This window comes from Heptranchias perlo, chromosome 22 (genome assembly GCF_035084215.1).
Source record: "Heptranchias perlo isolate sHepPer1 chromosome 22, sHepPer1.hap1, whole genome shotgun sequence".
Classification (NCBI taxonomy): Eukaryota; Metazoa; Chordata; class Chondrichthyes; order Hexanchiformes; family Hexanchidae; genus Heptranchias; species Heptranchias perlo.
Window position 1 is genome coordinate 17646745 of NC_090346.1, and position 26703 is coordinate 17673447.

General features: G+C 49.2%; 1 protein-coding gene across 2 annotated transcripts in view; it reads left to right on the plus strand.

Annotated features, from left to right (window-relative positions):
- The first annotated feature begins 254 nt into the window (after positions 1-254).
- Positions 255-26703, plus strand: part of LOC137340533 (interleukin-4 receptor subunit alpha-like) — a 31762-nt gene continuing 5313 nt past the window's right edge. Inside the window, exons 1-9 of one of the 2 annotated variants that reach the window (XM_068003053.1) lie at positions 376-448; positions 11162-11294; positions 14865-15015; positions 15408-15553; positions 17334-17482; positions 19059-19206; positions 20403-20493; positions 21213-21291; positions 23653-23732. In XM_068003053.1, the coding sequence (XP_067859154.1) occupies positions 11222-11294; positions 14865-15015; positions 15408-15553; positions 17334-17482; positions 19059-19206; positions 20403-20493; positions 21213-21291; positions 23653-23732 (917 nt within the window). In that variant the 5' untranslated portion in view covers positions 376-448; positions 11162-11221. Of the gene's footprint in view, positions 449-11161; positions 11295-14864; positions 15016-15407; positions 15554-17333; positions 17483-19058; positions 19207-20402; positions 20494-21212; positions 21292-23652; positions 23733-26703 lie in introns of both variants that reach the window. The other variant, XM_068003052.1, reaches the window with a different exon arrangement.

Below are 26703 nucleotides of genomic sequence, written 5' to 3' on the forward strand. Positions count from 1 at the left end.
CTGCTTTATGGTAAGAAGGTCTTTTGTGTGTCTCCGGCTTCCAGTCAGTGCTTTCTTTATTTCCGCACACAGAAAATTAGTCATTGAACTGTCAGAGTAGGAGTGAACTGCGAAAGTGACCCACTGATGTGGGAAACTCCCCCCTTTTCTCTCCAACCCCCGGGGGACCAGCCTCCTCCCCCTCTGACTGTATAGTCCCATTGCACAACCAATACGTTCTCAGAGACCGTCATAGAGAAAGGCAAAATATGAATTTATTGGCAGGCATGCCATGTTTTGATTGAATAGTCAGGACGGGCTTGGCACGGGATAAGGCTGCTGATGGAGGAAGTCAGTATGCAAATCTCCCGAGTTCAGCCAGATATTTTTTTACTTTGTAACTTCCTGAAACTAGGACAGATTCCGCACGGACACGCCTGGAGACTGAGGCAGCTGGAGCCTCTCTCAGGTACTGAACTCTATCTCTGGGTCTCAGGGTCTGAGGGAGGGGGTCCCGGGGGCAGGGGGATGCTGAAGGTTGTTGGAGAAAGCAATTTCAGCAGTTTTACACTTATTGTAATCACGACGATTAAACAGAGGGGATTGGGCTGAATTAATGTACAGCATTCCGATATCAGAGTAACTTAGCTCAGGTCCATGCTGAGGTACAAAAAGTCCCCCTTATTTTTCTTCCTGGACCTGTTCATTTCCAGCATTTTCTCGTTTGATGTCAGATTTGTAGTTTTCAGTCTCTGTGTTTGTGAGAGCCATTTCCTCCTTAAATCCAGTCCAGATTAGTCTGTGCTGAAAGTATATAGTGCCAGTGTGGCTCAGTGGGAGCACTCTCGCCTCTGAGTTCGAGGGCTTGTAGGTTCAGGTCCCACTCCAGGGACCTGAGGCTGTTCTCTGGTGCAGTATAGAGAGTGCTACACCTTGCAAGCGCAGTCTTTCAGATGAGACCTTAAACTGAGGCAACAGTCTGCCTCCACATCATGCCTGTTCGTGTCAATGTTCACGATCTGGTGGCAATATGGGAAGGGGCTGTGGATAGTGATGAGGAGCAGGACCCTGGTGATATTCCCTTCCCTATCCCAGGGATGCTGAAGCCGGTTTTAGTGCTGACCAACACCACGGACTCAGCTGAGCTCTGCCATCCCCACACAGACTGATGACGGGAGCCGGGATCTTCCCGATCGGCGCAACGGCGGTGTATTTATCAACTGAGCCACTCAGGCACTGGTGAAATATTTTTGTGACCAGTCGGAATCGTGTACATTGGAACAGAACTGCACTATACGTTATGATAGAGTATAGATCGTGTTATGTATTCTAATGTATAGAAACTATACCTTATATGAGTATAGATCGCGTTGTGCATCATCGTATATAGAAACTATACGTTGCACGATAAAGTGTAGATCACGTTATACATTATAATATATATAAACTATGGTTATATGATAGAGTATAGATCATCTTATCCATTAAGCATATATAAACTATATGTTATAGTATAAAGTAAAGGTTCGAATATGCACAGGGCACAGTCTGGGGTTCTCTGATCTCTGTAACCCCAGCAGAGCCCCAGTGTCCATGGCTAAACACGGCCTGCCATTCACACCTGGGGCTCTGCAGTCTCCCACCAAGTTACAGCCCAAAACCAACAGAACCTCCACTGAATCTCTCGGCTTCTGTCCTTATAGGACGCACTACAGGGGCCGGGGGCGGCTGTTCCTGGTCTTCTGTCACTACTGGCTGTTACCACAGGGTTACTGTCGGCAGATTGTGTGTAATTTTGTTGTTACTCCGTGTTCCCCCGATGGTCCAGACTGGTGTAGTAGTAAGCCAACAGTTCAGAAGGTCCCATGTTTGGTCTCTGCTACAGTTCACTTCATTGACCCAGGGCTAGCGAGGGAAAACATCAGCACAGTTCCGCTTCGATCCCCATTCACTGACCCCCTCCTGAAATGTGTGTGCGTGTGGGAAAGGATCGGGCTCGGCTGTGATGCCTCCCAAGGTTGGATATCCGGGCGACACTCACTTAAGGAAACACCACTTGTTCGAGATACTCGTGGAAACCGTCCCCCAGCCGAGTCAACAACCAGAGGTATATAACACAGTGAAGGAACTGAAAAAGGGATGGGCAATAAATGCTGGCATCGCCAGCGACGCCCACATCCCATGAACGAATTTTTTAAAAAAGGTTGATTAGCAATATTGCTTTAAATTTAAATTACACGAGTAAATGTGAACTTGTCAGTGTCACTCACATCCTGAGAACAAAGCGAAAAAAAGTTCAAACTGGTAAAAGGTAAAAGGTAAATTTAGAATTGATATAAGAAGCTCTCCTCTTATTCCCACAAAGATTGATCAACACATGAAATAAAACATTCAGATGGAGTGAAAACCCTGGAATCATTTAAGAAACAATTAAGTGTAGCATGAGGGGGTGGGGGTGTATTGTAGGATTGAAATTAGATGGGCTGAATGGCCTTCCTCATCTATATTTACCTTTTGACTGGCATAGTACAACAAGATGGTGTCATCTGCTTTTATTTTTCCTAAAATAAATTTTTGGCACAGTTTACACTCACCATCTGTTGTGGTCGTGCACTGATGCAGATGCAGCAGAGTGGAACTGGATGTTTGGGAAGGAGGAATTCCATCATTAAGATGATAGATCTCCTCCTTCCCAAACATCCAGTTGCTAAACACAACAAGCCATGCAGTTTCCAAGAATACATCCGGAGACTAGGTTTTGCTGGCTGACCACATAAATGCTTGTGTTGGCTGCTGTCTTCCTGGCCATCAGCGGGCTGAGCTCCCCGTCCGCCCCTACAGGCCAACAATGTGGTGTTTACATCAGAGAAGATTTGCAGTCGGAAACGTAGTTACCAGCATGGTTTTTGACCAACTGGTCATGTGCAGCCGGCCTTCCACACATCCAGTGGAAGCAGTTCCACAATGGAACCAAAGCAGTTTACAGCACAGGAGGAGGCCATTTGGCCCATCTGCGCCGGCTCCTTGCTAGAGCAATTCAAAACTAATCCCACTGCCCTGCTACCTTCTCCCAGCCCTGCATCTTCCTCTGCTTATCAGCTAATCCTTTAGAAAGCACAGTGGTCTCTCCAATAAACACGCAGTAAGATGCCATTATGGAGCATTGTCGTGTAATGTGAATAGAACAGGAGTAGGTCACTCCTAAGTATTGTTATTCTGTTTATTCAATGTATTTAAAAAGTCAGAAAACCACATAGCAGACTTTTGCAGAATGAGCAGATATGGAGGTCTTTAAAATTATCAAGGGGTTCGATAGGGTAGAAATAGAGAGAATGTTTCCACTTGTGGGGGAGTCCAAAACTAGGGGTCATTAATATAAACTGGTCAATCATAAATCCAATAGGGAATTCAGGAGAAACTTCTTTACCCAGAGAGTGGTTAGAATGTGGAACTCGCTACCACGAGGAGTAGTTGAGGGGAATAGTGTAGATATATTTAAGGGGAAGCTCGATAAACACATGAGGGAGAAAGGAATAGAAGGAAATGCTGATAGGGTCAGATGAAGAGGAGTGGGAGGAGGCTCATGTGGAGCATAAACACCGGCATTGACCAGTTGGGCCGAATGGCCTGTTTCTGTGCTGTAAATTCTATATAATTCGGAGGAGGGGATTTTACTTTGGTTTGTAATCATCAATTAATCCTTTGCATTAATGGTCATTTTGAGCCCCCCCCCCATCTCGCTGGGATAGATGTTTCTACGTGTTAATGATTCTCAGGGGTCTAGACCTCCTTCTAGTGGCACAATGGGGAATTGGCTAGGCTCACCCAGTGAGGTCAATGCCAGCCTGTGATGCCACAGAGTGGGTACTGTGAGTTGCTGCTGACTCTCCCTGACCCCCTCACCTCCATCAATCCCTGGGTTACTGTGGATAGTGGGGAGAAGCATCTTCGCTGGGATTCCCTCACACACTTAGGGTCGACCAGCCGGGCCTCCAGCTCCAGCTAGTGATTGGCCCAATTGGTGAGTGCGCTGTACGCCCTTCATCTCTCCTCACCAATGGGAGAAGGTCGTGAGGGTTAGAAGGCCCAAGGTTTAATTCCTGGTCTGTCCTGAGTTTATTGACCTCAGATGAGAGGGGGAGGGGCAGTGATATGTGTGCTTCCATACGTGACACTTTCACATGTGACGTGTGACAAGTGTTACGCCCATGATTAATCAGTGCAATTCAACGCATTTCAATGGCTCAAAGTACAGTGAGGCATGATAAGGTGCTGTTTATTAAGGCAATGTACTAAGATTATTATTCAATTAAAGCCTGCATTTATATAGCAGCCCCCGTGTAGAAAGAGATCTTTGGGGGGCAGGAGAGCGAAGACCACCAAGCAAGTAAATGGAAATTAAAGGGAGAGGACCAAAAACAAGGTGGGAGAGGTTGTTAAGAGACTATTACAGGTCTCGCCAAGGCTTCTTCGACAGCACCTCCCAAACCCGTGACCTCTACCTAGAAGGACAAGAGCAGCAGGCACATGGGAACAACACCACCTGCACGTTCCCCTCCAAGTCACACACCATCCCGACTTGGAAATATATCGCCGTTCCTTCATCATCGCTGGGTCAAAATCCTGGAACTCCCTTCCTAACAGCACTGTGGGAGAATCGTCACCACACGGACTGCAGCGGTTCAAGAAGGCGGCTCACCACCACTATCTCAAGGGCAATTAGGGATGGGCAATAAATGCTGGCCTTGCCAGCGACGCCCACATCCCAATGATCAAATAAAAAAAATTACAGGTGGCCGTGTTACTATCGGTGTCTGTGGGAGAGGTTGTTAAGAGACTATTACAGGTGGGGCTGTGTTACTATCAATGCCGGAAGTGCCTGTAGCAGCTGTGTGCCAGATCCACTGACTGTCAGCTTCTGATTTTCCAGTGTTTGAGCCACATTCCTGCTCTGACTGTGACTGAGGAACGGATGCCTGTATCTGCATCTCACACATAGGGGGGTGAAACCGGGGAGCGGGGGGGGGGAAAAGGACAGGACGTGCAGGGAAATTTCAGCCCTGCCCACCAAACGGGCAGCGGTTTCACACTGTGAAAACGTGCTCGAGGTCAGGGCCTGCCTGCCCCTTGCTTCAGTTACATGGTGCAATGCCACATGGGGCCCAGGAAGTCTGTCCAGTCTGTGCTGAGTCAGCCAATCTCAGCTAGGGCAGGAGACTTGATCTTGGAGCTGCTACTTGAGTGAGGGAGAAAGTACAGCTGGGCTCCTGCTCCCGATCGCTGCCCAGTGATATTTTGGTGGCAGGCTTGGCTGTGATGCCCTCCACGTTGGAATAGCTTGCGGGCACACACTGTCTGGGCTCCCAGGATAGTGACCAGCACTTACACAATGTTCTCAGGATAGTGACCGGCCATTTACACAGCGCTAGAAATTGGGCCGTCTAGCGCCCATTGTTTCAGCGCTACCCGCCCTCCCGGAGTGCCAAGATGGCATCTTGGCTCCCAGCGTGATGTGCACCGGACGCCATCTTGGTATAGGTATTAGCGCAGGCACAGAGAGCAAACACCAGCCGCATGTAAAGTAGGGAGAAAATACGTGCAATCAGTGTGCAATGCTGATTTAAAGTGATCGACACCATTTTGGAACTTAACATTCAACTTAATGCACAGTCTTAGCCCTGACCATCTGGGCGTGTCTTAGAGTGCCTGGAGGACCCTCCAACAGTGCTATTTAAAGGGACTGTGCAGGATTTACAGGTTAGTTGCTGGATTATTGCTTCTGGCTGCTGGTGGAATAGGAAGTGTTTTTTGAAGCTCCCTATACTTACTGAGAGTTCCGAGAGTACATTTGAGAGTGGTTTGACAGGTACGGCCTCACGGTCCAGAAAGTTACAACCGTGGTTGAACAACATTCCTGGCAACCATGGGTGGTCTGCTAGGGCTCCCGCTGGGCATTGAGCATGACTGGGAGCATGCAGAGAGGCCACGCACAGCAGGTCAAGATGCGAGGAGAGGGAGGAGGAGGCCCAAGGCACTGAGAAAGAGGCCATATCCCATTAGGACCTTTAGGGAACAATACCCTTACCTCAACATGAGCGAAGATCAGTGCATCCCATGGCTGAGGTTCACCAAGAAGATCGTGACGGAGATTTGTCAACTGCTGCAGCCACAACTGCAGCCTCAGAGGGGCGAGGACAGCATTGCCTGTGACTGTGAAGGTCACCGTGGCGCTAAATTTCTACAGTTCAGGAACATTTCAGGCCTCTGCTGGCGAATGGGCAACATCTCGCAGTATGCAGTGCATTGCTGCATAACGGAGGTCATAGACGCACTGTACCACATGAGGAACAGGTTCATCACCTTCCCTCTGCACAGAGACAAGCAGAACGAGTGAGCATGAGGGTTCGCCCACATTGCTGGCTTCCCCGTGGTGCAGGGGGCCATTGACTGTACGCACATTGCCCTGCGTGCCCCACATATCAACTCGGCCGTCTTCGTCAACCGAAAGAGCTTCCACTCCCTGAACGTGTAGCTGGGGGTAGAATCATAGAATGGTTACAGCACAGAAGGAGGCCATTTGGCCTGTCGAGTCCGTGCCGGCTCTCTGCAAGAGCAATCCAGCAAGTCCCACTCCCCCACCCTATACTTGTAGCCCTGCAATTTTTTTTCCTTCAAGTATTTATCCAGTTCCCTTTTGAAAGCCACGATTGAATCTGCCTCCACCACCCCCTCGGGCAGTGAATTCCAGATCCTAACCACTCGCTGCGTAAAAGGTTTTTCCTCATGTCGCCTTTGGATCTTTTGCCAAGCGCCTTGAATTTATGTCCTCTGGTTCTCGACCCTTCCGCCAATGGGAAGAGTTTCTCTCTATCTACCCTGTCTAGACCCTTCATGGTGTGTGCGCCCACGTGCATTGAATCATGGTGGTCGATGCCCGCTACCCTGGGAGCAGTCACGACGCCTTTGTTATGCGACAGTCCAACGTGCCAGCTATCTTTCACTTGGCTCGGCAAGTGAGAGGTTGGCTACTGGGTGACAAGAGCTATCCCCTCGTGGTGGCTCATGACTCCAGTGCGGCATGCACACACATGTAGAGCAGGCCTACAGTGAGACCCAGGCTGTCATATGCAACGTTGTGGACCCACCAAAGGCCTCCTAAAGCAACGCCTCCGCAACCTGAACCAGTCTGGAGGAGCCCTGCAGTACTCCGCTGAGTGGGTGGGAAGATTCATGGTGGAATGCTGCATGCTGCACAACCTCACCATCATGGGGGGCCAGGCCTTGCCACCGATGATCTAGCAAGAGCCTGAGCCAGAAGTTGAGGAGGAAGAGGCTGAGGAGGAGGAGGGGTGGAGCCAGAAGAGGAAGTGGAGGAAGACCCAAAGGTGCAACAGGGAACACACGCCTTGTCTGCAGGGGCTCTGCGTGATCACCTGATCCGTGCCCGCTATCAGTAATGTCAACTACATTCCCCACCTCACCAACAGTCCTACTCTCCCCATCTTTTCACCCCCACATGACAATCAAATCGCCCTCCATCTGATTGCACATTGGTTTCCCTCTCAGCTCATTGCATAAATAAAAACCACCTCCAAATGCAAATTCAAAGTCACATTTATCAATGAGTAAATGAAATTATTCAAACAGAACAGAACCATTCACCCTTGTGCATTCCCTCAGTGCCAGTTGTTCTTGTGCCTTTACCTGTCCTAGTGCTCCTATGAGGAGCTTACCCAGTAGCTGGAGCATGGGTGGTGGGAGGCTGCTGGCCTTCAATGGAGGAGCGTGCAGATGGCCTTGGAGGACGACCTCGAGCAGCTCTGGGCCTGGAGGGCCCGGCTTCAGACTGCACCATCTCAGCATGGGCTGCAGCAGTCCGGCCTGGTTGGCCGATAGGCAACAACAAGGGCACTGGCGGAGTGGCAGGGATGGGAGCAGGAATTCTGTCGTCCTGAGAGAGGACAGCAGGTCCGACTGCCATGGCACCTCTGCCACTCTCCCGGGGCGGCGCCTCAGCAATCCTGGTGATCAGCTGGAGAACGGATTGCTGGAGTCCTGTGACGCCCTGGAAGCCCTGTTCAACAGTGGTCCCCAGAGCCATGATAGCAGCAGTCTGAACTTCCATTGCAGCAGTCTGAGCAGCAACCATAGCTTGCAGACTTTTGATGACGTCGGTTTGTGCTGCAATGGTAGCTGTTCGTGCTGCAGTAGAAGCCGTGACATCGGCCATCAGACGCTGCATCATGGTGGGCTCCACAGGTGTGCTGATGGAGATGACCACCTGTTCCATGTTGGAAATGATGGGCTCCAAGCTCTGCGCAAAGCTCGGTGCCAAGTTGGAGCTGGACTCCTCCAGGCCCCTTGTCACTGTGCGTAGGCTTTCTGTCAGGCTTTCCAGTGCCCATCAGCCATCTTCTGTTGCCTGGCCCATCAAAGTCCTCATCTGATTCCTCTGCGACAGAACTAGTGAGCGACCTTGCCCTCCAGCGAGCTGGCACCTGCGGTATCCGTTCCCCCCACCCCAGCTCCTGCGCACTTGTTGCTGGTGTCTCACCAAGTGTAGATCCCTCCTCTAAACCAGCCTCTAAACGACGTGCAGTGTCAGTCTCTGAGCTGGTGGAAGCAAGTGTCAGATCGAGTGATGGTGTGGCTTCAGTGGCCCCCCTCCTCCTCTTCCCCCTCCTCCTCCTCGGATGGTGCCTCCACGTGTTCTTGGATATCTGCAATGACAAAGGGAAACAGGTTGAGTTGTGGAGTGGAGAGAGGAGCAAGTAAGACGTGCATGCTGACAGCATCTGCAACACGTGAGTCAGAAAAGATTATGGGAGGAGGGAGATGTGGGAAACGAGAAGGATATGCAGAGACCCCCCCCCACTTCATCGGGATCTCCAGCACGGCATGTTGTCACAGCTGCAGCAATGGCCCGCCCAATGATCCGAAGCACTGTCTCCTCTAGGTGGGTTGAGGACGTGTGAGCGTCCCCGTCCATCCTCAGGTCTCTCCTGCTGCTGGCTGTTATGCGCCACCTTCTCCTGCAAGACAGAGGACAGTGTGTCAGTGAGTATCCTGCAAAGTGTGTGGGTGATATGCCTGTTGTGGTCGAATAGCTGCCAATGTGTGTGACCTGTGAGTGGTGGCTATGTGGCCTGCAAATGTGGTATTATGTGTGGGTGAGATGCAGCATGCCGAGTGCAGCATTGCGTATGGATTAGCAATGTTTGTTGGTGGGTGGGTGACAGGGGGTGTGATGTGTGGAGCAGTGGTGCAGTTGGTTGGATGTGCCACTTGACACTTGCATTCACTCACCTTGACCACTCATGTCAAATCATTGAACTTCTTTCAGCACTGCATCCACGTGCGTGGTTCAATGCTCCTGGCATTCACTTCCTGTGCCACAGCCTCCCACTGCCTGCGGAGCCGCAGTCTGGAGGGTCTCCTCAAACCCTGTGGGTACATGTTGGCCCTCCTTTCATCCACCCGCTCCACCAGGGCCTCCCATGCATCTCCAGAGAAGCGTGGGACCCTCGCACCGGTCCCACAATACTGCCATCTTTCCCTCTTCCCAGTAGACTGCACACCTGCCCTTTAAAATGTGCACCTGCTCTTTAAGAGGTGCAGGCTGCCTGTGACATGCTAATTGGAATGATATCTCCGTGTAGCCTCTCGGCAGCGCGAGTAGCGCTGGCTGCACGGAAATATCATTCCAATTAGCAGGCAGCAAAAGTTAATGTTCCGCCTGCATAGGAAGCACCAGCGAGGGTTAGTCGCGGATCGCAGTACCCACGATTAGTTATTGGCTTAATCCAATTAAACCCCCGTAATGTTCTTACGATAGCGACGGCCATTTACACAATGATCTCACGATAGTGACGGCCATTTACACAATGTTCTCATGATAGCGACGGCCATTTACACAATGATCTCACGATAGTGACGGCCATTTACGCAATGTTCTCACGATAGTGACGGCCATTTACACAATGATCTCACGATAGTGATGGCCATTTACACAATGTTCTCACGATAGTGACGGCCATTTACGCAATGTTCTCACGATAGTGACGGCCATTTACACAATGATCTCACGATAGTGATGGCCATTTACACAATGTTCTCACGATAGTGACGGCCATTTACGCAATGTTCTCACGATAGTGACGGCCATTTACACAATGTTCTCACGATAGTGACGGCCATTTACACAATGTTCTCACGATAGTGACGGCCATTTATGCAATGTTCTTACGATAGTGACGGCCATTTACACAATATTCTCACGATAGTGATGGCCATTTACACAATGTTCTCACGATAGTGACGGCCATTTACGCAATGTTCTCACGATAGTGACGGCCATTTACGCAATGTTTTCACGATAGTGACGGCCATTTACACAATGTTCTCACGATAGTGATGGCCATTTACACAATGTTCTCGCAATAGCGACGGCCATTTACACAATGTTCTCACGATAGCGATGGCCATTTACACAATGTTCTCAAGAAAGTGACGGCCATTTACACAATGTTCTCACGATAGTGATGGCCATTTACACAATGTTCTCACGATAGTGACGGCCATTTATGCAATGTTCTTACGATAGTGACGGCCATTTACACAATATTCTCACGATAGTGATGGCCATTTACACAATGTTCTCACGATAGTGACGGCCATTTACGCAATGTTCTCACGATAGTGACGGCCATTTACGCAATGTTTTCACGATAGTGACGGCCATTTACACAATGTTCTCACGATAGTGATGGCCATTTACACAATGTTCTCGCAATAGCGACGGCCATTTACACAATGTTCTCACGATAGCGATGGCCATTTACACAATGTTCTCAAGAAAGTGACGGCCATTTACACAATGTTCTCACGATAGAGATGGCCATTTACACAATGTTCTCACGATAGTGACGGCCATTTACACAATGTTCTCACGATGGAGACGGCCATTTACACAATGTTCTCACGATAGAGATGGCCATTTACACAATGTTCTCACGATAGTGACGGCCATTTACATAATGTTCTCACGATAGTGACGGCCATTTACACAATGTTCTCACGATGGAGACGGCCATTTACACAATGTTCTCACGATAGTGATGGCCATTTACACAATGTTCTCACGATAGTGACAGCCATTTACACAATGTTCCCTTCCTTACAGAATGACCAGTTCCCTGCAGATCGCCTGAGTTACTTTAACGCCACAAAAGGCTGGGAGACCATGAGTGGCTGCAGAATGCTCTGCCTTTCAGCGATTTGGTGTCTGTTTATACTTGGCTTCAGGCTTTGTCAAGGTGAGTGACTGTATTTAGATATCGTCTAATTGGTTACATATATTTAAAAAACATAATTAAAGATTCTGCGTGTCTTACAGGGACATTGTCTTTGTGAAAATGTGTTTGACCAGACTTTTATTAATTGGACAATGTGTACAATGTGGTAACCTAGGCCACATCGAAAGATATCATTGCATCGTCTGCACATGACATCACCATAATGAAATGGAATATGACATTTCTTTCATCCCAAAGCAGTTTGCCAAACACTTTTTCATGAAGACAATGTTCTTTAAGGACCACAGTGTACCAATAAGAATCATTAATTCCCAACACAGTCTTCCCCGCTGCAGGCTCCATGCGTCCCCCCCACCCCTCAACGAGCTCCAAGTGAGCAGACGGCAGCAGTGCCTATCCATAGCCAAAGCTTCCTTCCCAGTTGGCCTGTGTGACTCAGTGGGGGGGTGGTCAGTATAACTCTGGTCCCCCCCCCCGGCAGACTACAGTGAGACCAAAATCCTCAGTTCCCTATAAAGTAACCCCTCCGTTTCCCCCATATCGGAGGGACCCCTCCCCCTCCCAGTTAGCAATGGGACCGGCAGATATTCGAGAGTCCTGCCAACCTGGTACAGCAATAACCCGCAGTAGACGGCTGGAGACCAGCCTGGGACAGATAACAAGCGTTCGACATCCCATGCAAGGTTTTACCGAGTGGAGAACCTGATGGATAAACACGAAGGTCAATAAGACCATAAGACCATAAGAGATAGGAGCAGGAGTAGGCCATTCGGCCCCTCGAGCCTGCTCCGTCATTTAATGAGATCATGGCTGATCTGATTTTTACCTCAACTCCACTTTCCCGCCTTTTCCCCATATCCTTTGACTCCCTTGCTGATCAAAAATTTGTCTAATTCAGCCTTGAATGTATTCAATGACTCAGTCTCCACAGCTTTTTGGGGTAAAGAATTCCAAAGATTCACGACCCTCTGGGAGAAGAAATTCCTCCTCATTTCCATCCTAAACAGGCGACCCCTTATTCTGAGACTATGCCCCCTAGTTTTAGATTTCCCCATGAGGGGTAACATCCTCTCAGCATCTACCCTATCGAGTCCCCTCAGAATCTTGTATGTTTCAATAAGATCTCCTCTCATTCTTCTAAACTCCAATGAGTATAGACCCAACCTGTTCAATCTTTCCTCACAAGACAACCCTTCCATACCCGGAATCAACCTAGTGAACCTTCTCTGAACTGCCTCCAATGCAAGTATGTCCTTCCTTAAATAAGGGCACCAGAACTGTACGCAGTACTCCAGGTGTGGTCTTACCAGCCCCCTGTACAGTTGTAGCATGACTTCCCTGCTTTTATGCTCCATCTCCCTAGAAATAAAGGCCAATATTCCGTTTGCCTTCCGGATTACCTGCTGCACCTGTATGTTGACTTTTTGTGTTTCATGTACGAGGACACCCAGATCCCTCTGCACCGCAGCATTTTGTAGAATTTCTCCATTCAAATAATATTTTGCTTTTTTATTTTTCCTCCCAAAGAGGATGACTTCACATTTTCCCACATTATATTCCATCTGCCAAATTTATGCCCATTTGTTTAACCTGTCAATATCCCTTTACAGACACTTTGTGTCCTCATCGCAACTTGCTTTTCCACCTATCTTTGTATCATCAGCAAATTTGGCCACAAGACACACTGTTCCTTCATCCAAGTCATTGATATATATTGTAAATAGTTGAGGCCCCAGCACTGATCCCTGCGGCACCCCACTAGTTACAGATTGCCATTTTGAAAATGACCCTTTTATCCCGACTCTTTGTTTTCTGTTAGTTAGCCAATCCTCTATCCATGCCAGTATATTACTCCCAACACCATGAGCTCTTATCTTGTGCAGTAATCTTTTATGTGGCACCTTATTGAATGCCTTTTCGAAATCCAAATATACTGCATCCAATAATTGGGTGCAAATAATGGAAGTTCCTCAGTAGAATGTACTGCACACTCTCCCTCCTCCCTGTATCCTCACTGTTTCACAATCAAGACTGACCGCACCGTCTCCTATTCTAACCCCTTCTGTCCCAGGGTGTCAGAATGATGGGGTCCCTCACCTCTCTCAGTTATCTGGTTTGCGAAGCGAGATTGCAACTTTCTGCCTTCTTGTGCTGAAGCTGTTGACTCTTCACCCTGGTACATTGGCATTGGCCACTGGCAACCTCAGCCAGGTGTCCATTCATCACATGTCCAGTGATAGTGAGTGTTGTCAGGCTATTGAACCACGGGAGGTGTCACAACCAAACTTGATCCTTTCCTTGCCCAACCTCCACATGCAGGCACATTCCAGTACAGAAACAGGCCATTCGGCCCATCCAGTCTATAGTGGCATCATCCTCCAAATAAGTCACCCAGTCTAATCCCACTCTCCCGCTCACTCCCCGCACCCTTTAATATCCAACCCAGTCTAATCCCACTCTCCTGCTCGCTCCCCATACCCTTTAATATTCCACCCAGTCTAATCCCACTCTCCTGCTCACTCCCCATACCCTTTAATATTCCACCCTGTCTAATCCCACTCTCCTGCTCACTCCCCACACCCTTTAATATTCCACCCTGTCTAATCCCACTCTCCTGCTCACTCCCCACACCCTTTAATATCCCACCCAGTCTAATCCCACTCTCCTGCTCACTCCCCACGCCCTTTAATATCCCACCCAGTCTAATCCCACTCTCCTGCTCACTCCCCACGCCCTTTAATATCCCACCCAGTCTAATCCCACTCTCCTGCTCACTCCCCACGCCCTTTAATATCCCACCCAGTCTAATCCCACTCTCCTGCTCACTCCCCACGCCCTTTAATATCCCACCCAGTCTAATCCCACTCTCCTGCTCACTCCCCACACCCTTTAATATCCCACCCAGTCTAATCCCACTCTCCTGCTCACTCCCCACGCCCTTTAATATCCCACCCAGTCTAATCCCACTCTCCTGCTCACTCCCCACGCCCTTTAATATCCCACCCAGTCTAATCCCACTCTCCTGCTCACTCCCCACGCCCTTTAATATCCCACCCAGTCTAATCCCACTCTCCTGCTCACTCCCCACGCCCTTTAATATCCCACCCAGTCTAATCCCACTCTCCTGCTCACTCCCCATGCCCTTTAATATCCCATCCAGTCTAATCCCACTCTCCCCATACCCTCACTCTTGTTCCTCCTGGCTCCACATCAAGTTAAGTTAAAAGCTAAAAATGTACCATTTAGTTGGCGGCCTGAACCGTCGCCTTGAGTGAGATCAGCTAACTGCCTGCTGTGTGGATGTGTTCCACACTGAACTGTGACCCTACCAACTGGGCCATCAGGGTAAGAAACTCTGGAGACCAGCCCCACCCAGCCCTACCTCCACCCTTCCCTTGTTGGCTTTTGCCATGGGCAAGATGTGACTCCCTGGTTTAGCGCTGCTCTGTGTCCCAGAGGCCTCCCTAGTATCACCTGACCTACATTTGTATTCTTGTTGATTCTTAACTTTTGCGACTTGATGGCCCAATGGGGACAGTCTCTGACTGACACAATGTTACTGATTTACAGCTGGAGATGATGGCCAACCAAAACACCTTACGTGTTACAATGACTATATCCAGGAAATGATCTGCACCTGGGATATAGACCCAGACACAAACTGTTCAACTGATTACAGTCTGCGGTTTCAGTTGGTGCCCTTACCGTCGAACTTTACTGAGTAAGTACAGTATTTTCACCTGTACGTCCCTGCACAATTGAGTGTTGGCGAGGCTGAAGGGGGAGAGGAATAAGAATTGATAAGCAAAAATAATGTGAAAAGAAACCCAATCTGGAGGGACGGCTCTGCGGGCAAGTGAGGGAGAACCCTTGTTTGATGGCCACTTTTGAAGTGTATGTTCCTGTGTAACAGGTGAGACCTTCCCCCCCCCCCCACTGAAGATGAAATCCACATCCTCGACGAGCCCCTCCCAGAAATCAGTCACCGAAGACATTTCCAAATTGTTTCAGCACTAGCACAGCTCCACGCGATCAGAAATAGGCAGACCCTCTGGGCCTAGCAGAGTGAGAGCTGAGAATTCAAATCAGTGCCTCTTTCCTTTTGCTTTTCAGGGTAACAGATATTAATACTCTTCCTGGATCAACATGTCAATGCAGGATCATGGTACAGAGTTTGGTATTTGCTGCCAAATATGACATTAAGATCCTCTTCAAAGGAACTGAGGTCCTCTCCAGAGATATTAATCCATCACAGACCAGTAAGTGGGCACCTGGTTGATTGTTTCTTGATAATAACTTTAAACAAATGGTTGGTGGGTGTATTTCTGTTCTCATCAAGGTGAGGTTTGATACTACAGGGCCCTGGATTTTTTTCCTTCCACTCCCCCCAGGTTCCTGTCGCTGAAGGTACTGACTCCTCTCTGGGCTTCAGTTCCTTGTTAGAGTGTAGTTCTAATCATCCTCCAGTAAGTAGACATTATTCACATGTCACCTGACTACTTGGCATGAGGAGCCAATGTCTTCACCCGATGACCACACACACTTGCAGCTGCCATTAGGGGGTCACTGGATAGTAATCAGGAGCTGTGACCCTGACTGATTTTCCCCTCCTTAATCCAGAGCACTGAGATTAAATGAGCAATCAGGGTATAGAAGCACTGGAAATTGAGTGGTTGGGTAGAGTCTTGCTTTGGGTGATTGAGTGGGTGGTGGAGGGTCTATAATTTGGGTGACGATTTCCTCAGAGTCCATAGTTTGGGTGATTGTATCAGGAGATTGGGTGGGTGGGGTAGAGTCCATAGTTTGGGTGATTATATCAGGAGATTGGGGGGTGAGTGGGGTAGAGTCCGTAGTTTGGATGATTGTATCAGGAGATTGGGTGGGTGGGGTAGAGTCCATAGTTTGGGTGATTGTATCAGGAGATTGGGTGGGTGGGGTAGAGTCCGTAGTTTGGGTGATTATATCAGGAGATTGGGTGGGTGGGGTAGAGTCCATAGTTTGGGTGATTGTATCAGGAGATTGGGTGGGTGGGGTAGAGTCCGTAGTTTGGGTGATTGTATCAGGAGATTGGGTGGGTGGGGTAGAGTCCGTAGTTTGGGTGATTATATCAGGAGATTGGGTGGGTGGGGTAGAGTCCGTAGTTTGGGTGATTATATCAGGAGATTGGGTGGGTGGGGTAGAGTCCATAGTTTGGGTGATTGTATCAGGAGATTGGGGGGTGGGGTAGAGTCCGTAGTTTGGGTGATTATATCAGGAGATTGGGTGGGTGGGGTAGAGTCCATAGTTTGGGTGATTATATCAGGAGATTGGGTGGGTGGGGTAGAGTCCGTAGTTTGGGTGATTGTATCAGGAGATTGGGGGGTGGGTGGGGTAGAGTCCATAGTTTGGATGATTGTATCAGGAGATTGGGTGGGTGGGGTAGAGTCCATAGTTTGGGTGATTGTATCAGGAGATTGGGGGGTGGGTGGGGTAGAGTCCATAGTTTGGGTGATTGTATCAGGAGATTGGGTGGGTGGGGTAGAGTCCATAGTTTGGGTGATTGTATCAGGAGATTGGGGGGTGGGTGGGGTAGAGTCCATAGTTTGGGTGATTGTATCAGGAGATTGGGTGGGTGGGGTAGAGTCCATAGTTTGGGTGATTGTATCAGGAGATTGGGGGGTGGGTGGGGTAGAGTCCATAGTTTGGGTGATTGTATCAGGAGATTGGGGGGTGGGTGGGGTAGAGTCCATAGTTTGGGTGATTGTATCAGGAGATTGGGTGGGTGGGGTAGAGTCCATAGTTTGGGTGATTGTATCAGGAGATTGGGGGGTGGGTGGGGTAGAGTCCATAGTTTGGGTGATTGTATCAGGAGATTGGGTGGGTGGGTGGGGTAGAGTCCATAGTTTGCAAGATTGTATCAGGAGATTGGGGGGTGGGTGGGGTAGAGTCCATAGTTTGGATGACAGTTCCCTCAGAGTCCATGGTTTTTGAAGACCCGTGCTTTTCTTGTGTAAATAGAATATTGTGACATTTCCTAAATTCTTGAAACATTTTTTCCAGTCAAGCCCTTGGCACCACACAATCTCAACATAAACAGCTCAAGAGGTAAAGAGCTGTTCCTGGCCTGGGATGATGATTACGTAGACACGTTTATCGATAAATATCTGGAGTATCAAGTCACTTACAGGAAGACAGGAGGAAACTGGAAGGTTTGTGTCCCACCTTCAGGTCTGCTTCCTCTTCGACTATTTTAAATCTGTTCACTAGTCCTCAATCAAATCTTCTCAAAGTCTCCATATTTGCAGCTCTCTAAACCCATCGTGGTAACTAAGGGCCTTCGAACTAGGTATTAATCTAGTGGTCCTCCTCTGAACCTTTTGCAGGACTTCCATGTGAAGGGACCAAACGTCGAACGTTTGGCCCAAATTGTTTGATTAGGGGCTCTACTCAAGTTTGAGGCCCACGTATTTAAATTTCCTTTGTACCGGTCAAAGTAGGTAGACGAGAAAGTAGGGTTGAGGTCGCAATCAGATCAGCCATGATCTTATCAAATGACAGAGCAGGCTCGAGGGGCCGAATGGCCTACTCCTGCTCTTAATTCGTATGTATGTATGTTCGTATTTTGAAAATATATCATAGCCTGTCTTGTCCCCATAAGTTGTCCTTCCGAAGCCATCAGAGAGATGTAGTTAGGCCAGTGACCCGCTTTGTGAGGTTAATATTCAGGGACCTCGTGTCCTCTCCAGTTCAGTGTAGCTGTTTTCTTATTTTTAATAAATAAAGCCGTAACTACTGAAAATCCCTATTGTTCACGGATGTATTTACTGTTTAATAAATTGGTTTGGCAGTTTCTAGTCTTTGAGGGTGAATTTCCACAGGGATTCTCCCGTTCGTTTTTCCGGGGATTATGTTCCGCTGAAGTTACATCGGATGAATGGGAGAATCCTGGTGGAATTCCCCCCCTTCTAAACCATGATCCATTGGAGAGTTCACGGCCTTCCAAAGTCCTAGAAGGACACGTGAGGATGTGTGATTTAACCAACAACCCAACGTATAGTAAGGGGGGGCGGAGAGTTTGTTCAGTCCCTGGGCTCACACAAATTACCCACCCGGTGGGCAGGTGAAGGAGAGGTCTAAACCCATGGAAAATACCGAGAGGGAAAAAAGCAAACACTCTTTTCCTCTCTCAGTCTTTCTGCTGCTTTTTACATTTGGAAACTCAGGTGAAGACAAAGGCCCAAAGTTTGGGGGACCAGAAAAGTTGAAAAGATTAAAAGGGGTAATTCAGTGATCCTGCCCTCTCGAGGGAGGAGGGGGAATGTATCCTGGGAAATCTCTGGTATGCAACAGAAAATCACCAGTGAAATGGCCGTGATTTCCGGGATGTATCGCTATTATCGGAGGCAAGTCACAAAGACACCCTGTAAAAAAATGATGGACAGGTGAATTTCCTCAGGCCTGACCCCGCTCACTGATGTAAGATTGGCCAAAGTATGGCAGAAACCCAGATTACACATGGGAGTACCCCTGAGGAAATTCACCGGCCAAAGGTAAATTAAAGAGGGGTGATTTGGTGGCACCAAATTTGGATTTTATAAGTCTGTAGATCGTAGGAGGAAGGGGAGACTGAGGGATGGGAGGAGTTCCACAGGGTTGAGATCCTGGGAAAGCATCAGATAGGGTGTGAAAGGAAAAGAACAATTGTTAACCGTGAAAATGGATTGATTTGCTGAGGCGGAGAAGGAGTTTTGCTCAATTGCAGTTGTTTCTTGATTTTTGATACAGACGATTAACACGACAAACCAGAAAATGCTGCACCTCCAAGCACTGCTGGAGCCCGGCTACTCCTACCTCACAAAGGTCCGCTCGAAACCGGTCCCAGATTACAGCGGGGTGTGGAGTGACTGGAGCGCTGAGTACTTGTGGACTTACGGTAAGCGGCAATGGTCAAAGGAAGTACAGATTTTGCTTTCTGTCTCCCCAATTCCCCCCACCCACCATCTCTCCTGAAAGGGACACAGATTCCCCCCACTCCGGTACCCCACCTCTGCGGTCACTGACCAGCCCAGTTCTGGTCTTCTCCCGAGATCCATACACATTCCGGCAGGGACGATCACTGAGTAGCATTCAGTGGCAGGAATCCTGGCTGATTTTTTCCCTCCTTAACCTCACGGTGCTGGGACCAGTTGTAGCACTCCTGCTGCTAACTCTCCACGGGCCGGGGATCAAACTGGGACCACACTGGCCTGTAGGACTCAGCCACTGTCTGAATAAACTTGCTAAAGCAAGTTACCACCAAAAGGATGACTCGGCAAGTTTAAGGTGCCTTTACTGAGGTAAATTTTGAGAGGGCCCCAGATCAGGGCCTCACAGCCAAACAGCAGAGGCTCTCTGGAAATTCTGGACCTGTGTCGACATTTAAGAATAGGTTAGATTGAGGGTTGAAGGAAAGGGGGATAAAGGGCTATGGGAAGAGGGTGAGCACATGGATTAGGATACGGCTTGTGTAGAGCTTAAACACCAACGTGGACTGGGTGGGCGAACAGCCTGTATCTATATTGTAATCTCTGGTTTACATTGTAACTATGTAAAACACACGCTCAGAAAGCTTTTCTCTCAATTGAACGTTTCCCGAAGTCGATAATGAACTTTTTCTAAAACCTGATAAATCTTCGGACATGTCTAAACCTGTTTGAGAATCACTGTGCGATTACCTGCGTACAGGGATGTTAGTGGAACACTTCCAACACCTACTGCCAACTCTTTGAGAGATTTAGCTGCAGCAGGTGGGAGATGACTTTTCCTGTTTTGCCAGTTGGAAAAATAAACAAGATCCAACAAGTAACCTCTTTAAAAAGTCTTCTTAACAGTGGTGGAACTGGAGGGGGCACGACTGGCTCTATGCCCCTATTTCCATGCATCACTGGTTCTCAGAACCAGGTTGGCTGTCAGACAGGGGCTGCAGTGTTCTCTCCCCCTGCCCAGGCTGTTCAAACTTGGTTCTTTAGTGACTCATTCTCAGGTATTTATATATACGTTAATCCTCAGGATCTGTTCAAGTGGGGTCACCGACAGACCCTCACAGTGATTAATTTCAATATATTTCAATTTCTTCTCTTTTCCTTTTAGAGTCCTCTGACTTCATTTCACCCACATTAATCGTCCTTGTCTGCATCTTCGTTCCTCTACCAGTGGCTGTCTGCTTCTTCTTTTTCAAGTTGTAAGTGTTTTTCAAACTGTAGATACAGAATGAAGCTCCCTCTACACTGTCCCATCAAACATTCCCAGGGCAGGTACAGCACGGGTTAGATACAGAGTAAAGCTCCCTCTACACTGTCCCATCAAACATTCCCAGGGCAGGTACAGCACGGGTTAGATACAGAGTAAAGCTCCCTCTACACTGTCCCATCAAACATTCCCAGGGCAGGTACAGCACAGGTTAGATACAGAGTAAAGCTCCCTCTACACTGTCCCAGTGAGCCCTAAAGTGCACAAGGTTCCAGGCCCAGTCTGTGTTGAGTTAGCTCTTCTCAAGCAGGTGGTACTGCAATTGGCCTCAGTGCAAAACTAGGGAAAGGTGGGAAAATCAATCACACCTCCCTATCCCCGCCCAGTGTCCCCTGGTGGAAAATATATGGGTATAAGGAAAAATTAGGAAAAAAAAATCCTCGTTTCAGCTCCCTGTTGCTGATGTCCTGTGATTAGAAAGCACAAGGTTTGGTTGTTACTTACTCACAGCCTCCACCAATGCAGCTCCAGAACTGGTCACCTGGATGTGCCCATGAGAAGGACAGCATTGACTCGTCCCTCATTCCCTGTGCTCCCTCCGTTTCCTCTGCAGTAATGTCTGAGATTGAGACCAAGCCTGTGCGGGGGAGCGGGAGGTCAACGCTACCGCATAGATTGTCCTGAATGAAATGTCTTCTCTCTTTTTCACAGACTGAAGAAGAGCTGGTGGGAGAATATTCCCTCACCTCAGAAGAGTGACCTGTCCAAGCACATCTTTAACAAGTCCCAGGTATCAAATTAGTTTGTTTATTTTTCAAATCTGTTTAACTTCAAAAATTTATGTGCACTTTTATGGAATTTCCTGTCCCATTTTCTACACAAGTGCCTGATGGTCTGTCCCACTCTCAGATACCAGCTCCTCCATCACCCCCACACAGACTGTCCCACTCTCAGATACCAGCTCCTCCATCACCCCCACACAGACTGTCCCACTCTCAGATACCAGCTCCTCCATCACCCCCACACAGACTGTCCCACTCTCAGATACCAGCTCCTCCATCACCCCCACACAGTCTGTCCCAATCCCAGATACCAGCTCCTCCATCACCCACACACAGTCTGTCCCAATCCCAGATACCAGCTCCTCCATCACCCACACACAGACTGTCCCTCTCTCTGATACCAGCTCCTCCATCACCCCCACACAGACTGTCCCACTCTCAGATACCAGCTCCTCCATCACCCACACACAGTCTGTCCCACTCTCAGATACCAGCTCCTCCATCACCCCCACACAGACTGTCCCACTCTCAGATACCAGCTCCTCCATCACCCACACACAGTCTGTCCCAATCCCAGATACCAGCTCCTCCATCACCCACACACAGACTGTCCCACTCTCAGATACCAGCTCCTCCATCACCCCCACACAGACTGTCCCACTCTCAGATACCAGCTCCTCCATCACCCCCACACAGTCTGTCCCTCTCTCTGATACCAGCTCCTCCATCACCCCCACACAGACTGTCCCACTCTCAGATACCAGCTCCTCCATCACCCCCACACAGACTGTCCCACTCTCTGATACCAGCTCCTCCATCACCCCCACACAGTCTGTCCCTCTCTCTGATACCAGCTCCTCCATCACCCCCACACAGTCTGTCCCACTCTCAGATACCAGCTCCTCCATCACCCCCACACAGACTGTCCCACTCTCAGATACCAGCTCCTCCATCACCCACACACAGTCTGTCCCACTCTCAGATACCAGCTCCTCCATCACCCACACACAGTCTGTCCCACTCTCAGATACCAGCTCCTCCATCACCCCCACACAGACTGTCCCACTCTCAGATACCAGCTCTTCCATCACCCCCACACAGTCTGTCCCACTCTCAGATACCAGCTCCTCCATCACCCCCACACAGACTGTCCCACTCTCAGATACCAGCTCCTCCATCACCCACACACAGTCTGTCCCAATCCCAGATACCAGCTCCTCCATCACCCCCACACAGTCTGTCCCTCTCTCTGATACCAGCTCCTCCATCACCCCCACACAGACTGTCCCACTCTCAGATACCAGCTCCTCCATCACCCCCACACAGACTGTCCCACTCTCTGATACCAGCTCCTCCATCACCCCCACACAGTCTGTCCCTCTCTCTGATACCAGCTCCTCCATCACCCCCACACAGTCTGTCCCACTCTCAGATACCAGCTCCTCCATCACCCCCACACAGACTGTCCCACTCTCAGATACCAGCTCTTCCATCACCCCCACACAGTCTGTCCCACTCTCAGATACCAGCTCCTCCATCACCCCCACACAGACTGTCCAACTCTCAGATACCAGCTCCTCCATCACCCCCACACAGTCTGTCCCACTCTCAGATACCAGCTCCTCCATCACCCCCACACAGACTGTCCCACTCTCTGATACCAGCTCCTCCATCACCCCCACACAGTCTGTCCCTCTCTCTGATACCAGCTCCTCCATCACCCACACACAGTCTGCCCCACTCTCAGATACCAGCTCCTCCATCACCCCCACACAGTCTGTCCCTCTCTCTGATACCAGCTCCTCCATCACCCACACACAGTCTGCCCCACTCTCAGATACCAGCTCCTCCATCACCCCCACACAGACTGTCCCACTCGCAGATACCAGCTCCTCCATCACCCCCACACAGACTGTCCAACTCGCAGATACCAGCTCCTCCATCACCCCCACACAGTCTGTCCCTCTCTCTGATACCAGCTCCTCCATCACCCACACACAGTCTGCCCCACTCTCAGATACCAGCTCCTCCATCACCCACACACAGTCTGTCCCACTCTCAGATACCAGCTCCTCCATCACCCACACACAGTCTGTCCCACTCTCAGTTCCTTTATCTGTAACATTGCTTTGAATTCAATGGTGAGAAAACGGGAAAGAGCAGAGAGTGAGCAGGATGGGATGTCTAGAGCTTAGGAGCAATGAGAGAAATACATAGTGGACCTCTGGCCACAGTACAATAGCTAAAATTGAGAGACGAGAAGTGTTCGCAGTAACAACATCGGAAATAAATTTAATAAAGTTGGGGTTTGTATTTTGCCTGATTAACCCAAACTTTGAGACTAAAAAGAATTTGTTTTCCTGAACTAGAACTCTGAACCTGTTTTTAGTGGATGGAAGTTTGACAACTGCAAAGTGGAGAAGATTTCATGTAAGCACGAAGTGCCATGGTGAGTAGCGTTAGCTCCTTAAACGATGAATCAAATCCGATCCCCAGTGAGCCTGCACTCATTCAAATTGCACCAATAGAACCTATTTATAAAACTCTACCTGATTTACATCACTTAACTCATCAAAGTAACCTTGAACTGAATTAACCTGGATTAGACGACCCAGGAAACAAGAAAAAGCTTTTCACCCAATAAGTAATCCCTTTCTCACCTTTGCTCTTACTCTCTAATCTCACACTTGCTTTTTCCCCCTATTTTATCAATCCTATTATTGTCATTGCTCCTCGGAACTTTCATTTAATGTTCCTCTAAAGTCCAAATTCCCCCGTCCTACACACTCTCCTTCCTCTCTGCATCCTCACTGTGTTGAAATCAAGACTCATCGCAGCGTCTCCGACTCGAACTCAAACTTTCCCAGGATGTCAGAACCCATGAATATCTTCCCCTCATTCGGACATTCCTTTAAACTACAATCCAGAGCCTTTTAAAACACAAGCTTGGTGACTTAGTTGGACTTCCCTCATACTCTGTTCAGGTTTGGTGCTGTCTTCCACTATAGGTCTTAGCTGTGGCTCACTGAGCAGCACTCTCACCTCTGACTTGGAAGGTTGTGGGTTCAAGCCCCACTCCAGAGACTTGATCACAATATTCAGGCTGATATGCTCAGTGCTGTATAGTCAGAGGTGCTGTCCTTTGGATGAGATGCCTTCCCTCTCAGATAGATGTAAAGGATTTTATGGTGCTGCAGAGGAGTTGTCCTGGGCCAACATCACTAAAATAGGTTATCTCATTGCTGTGTGTAAATTACCTGCTGTATTTCCTACATTATAACAGTGATTGTGCTTCAGAAAGTACTTAATTAGCTGTAAAATGCTTTGGGACGTCCTGAGGTTGTGAAATGTGCTGTATAAATGTAAGTCTTTCTTTCTCGCCCTTGGCCCTTCTCAAAATATAAAACTAGGATCTGAGACCTCAGTTCCGCTTTTAGCTAAGCTCGGTTTGTGCAGTGTGTGTGTTTGGGTCGAGCTGACCTTGCCCACGGCCCACCCTCACTGTGGTTGAATACAGCTCTGAGTGCAATCAGAAATCACCAAGCTTTGCATAACAGGTGCTCAATAGTTAAAGGGACATTGTCTTCATGGAAATGCTTTTTGTTCGAACTTGGTTTGTTTGGGAGCTGTGGGGGAGGAGCAGAGCTGAAGGTAGAGGCTCCCATCTCACGGTGCTGCTTTTTAAAATTCATCCTCGGGATGTGGGCATCGCTGGCGAGGCTGGCATTTATTGCCCATCCCTAGTTGCCCCTTGAGAAGGTGGTGGTGAGCCGTTTTCTTCTTGAACCGCTGTAGTCCGTGTGGTGAATGTTCTCCAACAGTGCTGTTCGGTTGGGAGTTTGAGGATTTTGACCCAGTGACGATGAAGGAACGGCGATATATTTCCAAGTCGGAATGGTGTGTGAATTAAATAGAGGAACTCGGAGGTGGTGCTGTTCTTATCACCTTCTGCCCATATCCTTCGAGGTCGTGGAGGTCCCTGGTGTGAGAGGTGTTTTAGACATTAAGTTGTGTGTCCTGGCCTGAGTGGGTCATTACCACACTGGACATCGGGCCCTACACCATCCTGGCCTGAGTGGGTCATTACCACACTGGACATCGGGCCCTACACCATCCTGGCCTGAGTGGGTCATTACCACACTGGACATCGGGCCCTACACCATCCTGGCCTGAGTGGGTCATTACCACACTGGACATCGGGCCCTACACCATCCTGGCCTGAGTGGGTCATTACCACACTGGACATCGGGCCCTACACCATCCTGGCCTGAGTGGGTCATTACCACACTGGGCATCGGGCCCTACACCATCCTGGCCTGAGTGGGTCATTACCACACTGGACATCGGGTCCTACACCATCCTGGCCTGAGTGGGTCATTACCACACTGGACATCTGGCCCTACACCATCCTGGCCTGAGTGGGTCATTACCACACTGGACATCGGGCCCTACACCATCCTGGCCTGAGTGGGTCATTACCACACAGGACATCGGGCCCTACACCATCCTGGCCTGAGTGGGCCATTACCACACTGGACATCGGGCCCTACACCATCCTGGCCTGAGTGGGTCATTACCACACTGGACATCGGGCCCTACACCATCCTGGCCTGAGTGGGTCATTACCACATTGGACATCGGGCCCTACACCATCCTGGCCTGAGTGGGTCATTACCACATTGGACATCGGGCCCTACACCATCCTGGCCTGAGTGGGTCATTACCACACTGGACATCGGGCCCTACACCATCCTGGCCTGAGTTGCTCATTACCACATTGGACATCGGGCCCTACACCATCCTGGCCTGAGTGGGTCATTACCACATTGGACATCGGGCCCTACACCATCCTGGCCTGAGTGGGTCATTACCACACTCGGCTCCAGACCTCATTACAGCTTTGGTCCAAACATGGACAAAAGAGCTGAATTCCAGAGGTGAGGTGAGAGTGACTGCCCTTGACATCAAGGCAGCATTTGACCGAGTGTGGCACCAAGGAACCCTAGTAAAATTGAAGTCAATGGGAATCAGGTGGAAAACTCTCCAGTGGCTGGAGTCATACCTAGCACAAAGGAAGATGATAGTGGTTGTTGGAGGCCAATCATCTCAGCCCCAGGGCATTGCTGCAGGAGTTCCTCAGGGCAGTGTCCTAGGCCCAACCATCTTCAGGTGCTTCATCAATGACCTTCCCTCCATCATAAGGTCAGAAATGGGGATGTTCACTGATGATTGCACAATGTTCAGTTCTATTCACAACCCATCAGATAATGAAGCAGTCCATGCCCGCATGCAGCAAGACCTGGACAACATCCAGGCTTGGGCTCATAAGTGGCAAGTAACATTCGTGCCAGACAAGTGCCAGGCAATGACCATCTCCAACAAGAGAGAGTCCAACCACCCCCCCTTGACATTCAATGGCA